Source organism: Halyomorpha halys, unplaced genomic scaffold, assembly GCF_000696795.3.
Source record: "Halyomorpha halys isolate HHAL.00 unplaced genomic scaffold, Hhal_1.1 Scaffold102.1, whole genome shotgun sequence".
NCBI lineage: Eukaryota > Metazoa > Arthropoda > Insecta > Hemiptera > Pentatomidae > Halyomorpha > Halyomorpha halys.
The window spans coordinates 1128063-1132081 of record NW_027113828.1 but is presented as its reverse complement, the minus strand read 5'-3'; the positions used below and the strand labels follow the sequence as shown (position 1 = coordinate 1132081).

At 37.8% G+C, this 4019-nt stretch overlaps 1 protein-coding gene across 1 annotated transcript in view; it reads right to left on the bottom strand.

Annotated features, from left to right (window-relative positions):
• The window catches only part of LOC106677539 (odorant receptor 42b), a gene marked incomplete at its 3' end in the record, with an annotated part of 4457 nt that extends 1590 nt beyond the window's left edge, over positions 1 to 2867 (bottom strand). Inside the window, 1 exon segment of the mRNA XM_024362680.2 lies at positions 1983 to 2867. Coding sequence (XP_024218448.2) covers positions 1983 to 2851 — 869 coding nt within the window.
• Positions 2868 to 4019: the final 1152 nt, after the last annotated feature.

The following is a 4019-nucleotide window of genomic DNA, read 5'->3' as shown; positions in this document are numbered from 1 at the left end:
ACCTGGTGTATCTAAAGGACAGGGTGACCCTGTCACTCAATGGATTAAGTAGGATAGGGGGTGCATTTTGGGGCCTCAGATACCCTGCAACGATAAAGGTGTGATCTTAGGAATTCTGAGGTACGCATCCCCTGCATGGAGCCGAAACCTCACGCAGACACAGAAGAGAAGACTGGCCACCATACAGAGACTGGCTCTGCTGAGGGTCACGAAGACATACAGAACGGTGTCACATGAGGCGGTGCAAGTGCTGGCCGGAGCGATACCACTAAACCTCATCCTCAGGGAGGATGTCCTTAAATATGAAGTTAAGAGGCAGGGACTAGAAGCGCTGCCATAGGAGCTCCGAGAGAGAATCGGTGAGTCTCCTAACTTAAGGAAGAAAATACTGCGAGAGGACTCAATACAGAAGTGGAATGGACCGTGGATAGCAAGCCAGAAGGGCGCTACTTTGAGAAAATTCTTCCCTACCGTCTTTTCTAGATTGAAGGCTAACTGGTTCCTCCCAGACTATTGGGTCTTGGACGTTGGATTGAGACCAGGAGGGCTGGACCAGCCTGGTGACTGCAGGAGGCACCCAGAGGGATGCAGTGGACAAGGTGCAGCTCCATCAGACGTAGCGCTGGGCTACACCACAGTAAAAAAATAAAAATTAATTGAATAATTAACAAAAGAATAAAAAAGGAAAAAATTGGTGATCCTAGGGAGTAGTGGCATGCGCAAACCCCAGCGCACTACCCCAATGCTCCCGCAACCCGTATGCCAGAGATGGCAAGGGAGGGGGATAAAAAAAAAAAAAGTATCGATTGTTGAAGCTGAGAATTGCACAACTTCGGTAGATCCGTGGTATCGATTATTGAAGCTGAGAACTGAACAACGCATAACTCATTGATGTCTCCTCTCTACCTCAGGTAGGGAAAATTAAAATCCATGATGGAATAAAAAACATTTTGGCCTCAGAATCGAAAGTCATCATTGATATTTTACTGCGTGTTCCTGTTGAAACGATAAAGATGAATCTTTAGATACGCTCTTTATTAGTCAAACAACAATATTTACACTTGAATATAGGATAAAACATTTATAATTATTATTATAATATAGGATAAAACATTTATAATTATTATTATAATATAGGATAAAACATTTATAATTATTATTAGCAGAAATATTTAGTTTTTTTAGACAACGAAAAAAACACCTAATTAATCATTATGACTTATTAGTAATTGATCATATGACGAGAGGTTTCAAATGGGTTTGCCACTAATACAAATATAAAATAATGAAATATTAAATGAATTATAAATAAAAATATATTAAAAAAAGAAATATAGAGAAATAAAAATGTTGACAGTAATTTCGACAGTAGTAAACCCATTCCAAACAGTCTCTTTGCTAACGTCGACTATTGCCACCACAATATAACAAGTTTTAAAAAACCGTGACGAAACTTTTTCGTAAAGGGACCTTATTTCATAAAAAGAAAATTATTTACACTTATTTTTAAAAAAGAATCGGCCTGATAGTAGGAACTATTTTAAAAATTATAACCTCAAATTTTGGGGAGGGTTAACTTTTTTTTGTCTGTTGTAAAAGTTCCTCCTTGAAAATAATAATAATAAAAGCAAATGCAACTGAATTACAAAATAATGGTTCCCTCTAGAAAGGTTCTAGCTAAAAAACGTAACAAAACAATTTTTCATTTTAAATTTCATTTTCTTTCTGACCAAATCTCATTCCTACTAACAATAAATCAGTCTCACTGGTTAAATAGCTTCTTTCTGACCAAATCTGATTCCTACTAACAATAAATCAGTCTCACTGGTTTTTGTAATGAATTATTCCTCCTTCCTTAATGAAGGCTCTTATACACCAACACTGGCAACGTGTAAATTTGGTCAAAGGTAACTTTTTTTTTTCTTATCCTAGAAATGTTAGTTAGAACCTTTCTAGAGACGACTCTGCAAATGAACGCTTACCTCAAGAGAGCATGATGATGACGAATATTTTCTTTCAAACACTGGAGCACACAATCTTGAAACTCCTTTTGTTGGTAAAGCTCTTCCACGTTCGGGACAGACCCTGCCTTACCATCCTGGTACCTCCGCAGCGCCCTCTCCACAATATTACTAATGGACAGGTTCAGGATCACGAATTGCGCTTTCAGTTGCTCTATCAAACTGACGTAGATCTCGTCAATACATATGGTTACTGAGCAGATAAAGAACTCGAGGGCAACATTGAGAAGATAAGCACTCGTGAAGGTTACAACAGTGGAAGTGTCGAATGGCATAAAGTAGGGAATTGGGAAATAAGGATTGATGGGGATCTTGGACGGTTCTGTTTTGTACACGTTTTCCAGGTATTTCTTGGCCGTGTTGAACATGAGGAAAGATATCCCAGAGTATATGATGATTATTCTAAACCATTTGTTCACAAGTCGAATTCTTCGCACGTACTCTTTCCTTATTTCGTAATGAGTTTCACCCATATTTTCATCGTATGTATAGAAACCTTTGTTGATGATTTCCAAAGCAGCGTCGAAACCACTCTGGAGCCTGTTCGTCATGTGAGCTATTACGTAAAACGTAAGAACGACCGTGTGCAGAGTTTCGAGCAACTGAGTCTTTGGTGAGTCAATGGTCAAAACGACCGAGTAGAGGCCCATGCACAATTCGAAAAGAACGAACAACCAAACGATCGAAACATAAGACAATGAAAGAAAATGATTCAGTTTCGATGACTTGCTTACTTTGTAACACGAAATCATCATAAGAAGCTCTCGTTCTTGTTCAAAATTATAAAGGACATCTCTGTCGACGAGGTTGGGTTTTGCCTCGCCTTCCATTCCAACTTGATTACCGAGTCCTGAAGGGGAATATTTGTTTGTGAGAAGCTAATAGCTAACATTAAAAATAAATAACAATAGCTAACTTAAGGACTCTTCTTACATGTATCCGTTAAAACCTAACTTAACATTTAACCGATAGTTAGAGAACAGTCCATAGTACCTTATCTTATATTTATTAACAAGCGAAAATTTCAGATCTTCATAACATAAACTAAAGAGAATGACTTAAAAGAAAAACTGGTTGAATATTGCTGCATGTTGGGTACTTATATATTGGGTTGCTGCATGGCCGAGGGCATACATATTGGGTGCATAAATATTGGGTTGTTGCATGGCCGAGGGCATACATATTGGGTGCATACATCAATATATATGCATTATATTGATTGAGCAACCCAATGGTTGCTGCATGGCCGAGGGCATACATATTGGGTGCATATATATTGGGTTGTTGCATGACCAAGGGCATACATTAATAATTAATGTTTTTATTTTCTCTATCTTCTATGCAAATCAACATGAGGAGGCCCATCACCTCCGGATTTTAAAAATAGTACCATATAGAATGGATATTTCACAAGTAATAAATAAACATTACAGGTAACTTTAAAATACCAAAGGTAGTTAAAGGTAATACCCAACACGATTTATTCGTTTTTTCACATTAAAGCATTCACAAATTACCTGTTTCTTTTCTGTTTTAGAGGGATCAGAAAAAAAGACAAAAAATGGGCATACATATTTGGTTGCTGTATGGCCGAGGGCATAAAAAAGATTTAGACAATGTAATATATTATTTTTGGATTGAGTAAAAATTATTTGATTTTTTTCTGATTTGGAGTCAATAAAATGAGGAAATGTTTTGAAATAATGATATTCGAATCGAAATGTATTATCTGAAATAGTTCAATAAAGATGGTTTCCGTTGGGGAGTAGTAATATAGCCCGCACCCTGTTACCGAGACTGGACTTGCATTCCCTAGAGTATCTCAGCATCATCCCTTCCCATAACGTGCCCGGCACATCGAAGTTGCCCCAGTCTGACGAGGGAGCTATTGAAGGAGGTATCCTTGTAAAGTGACCCTAATCTCACGTTTATCCTTTTTCTTCAGACGCTGCCACTCCCACCCTCCAACAAGACAAAAAATCTTCTTAGGATTCTTCT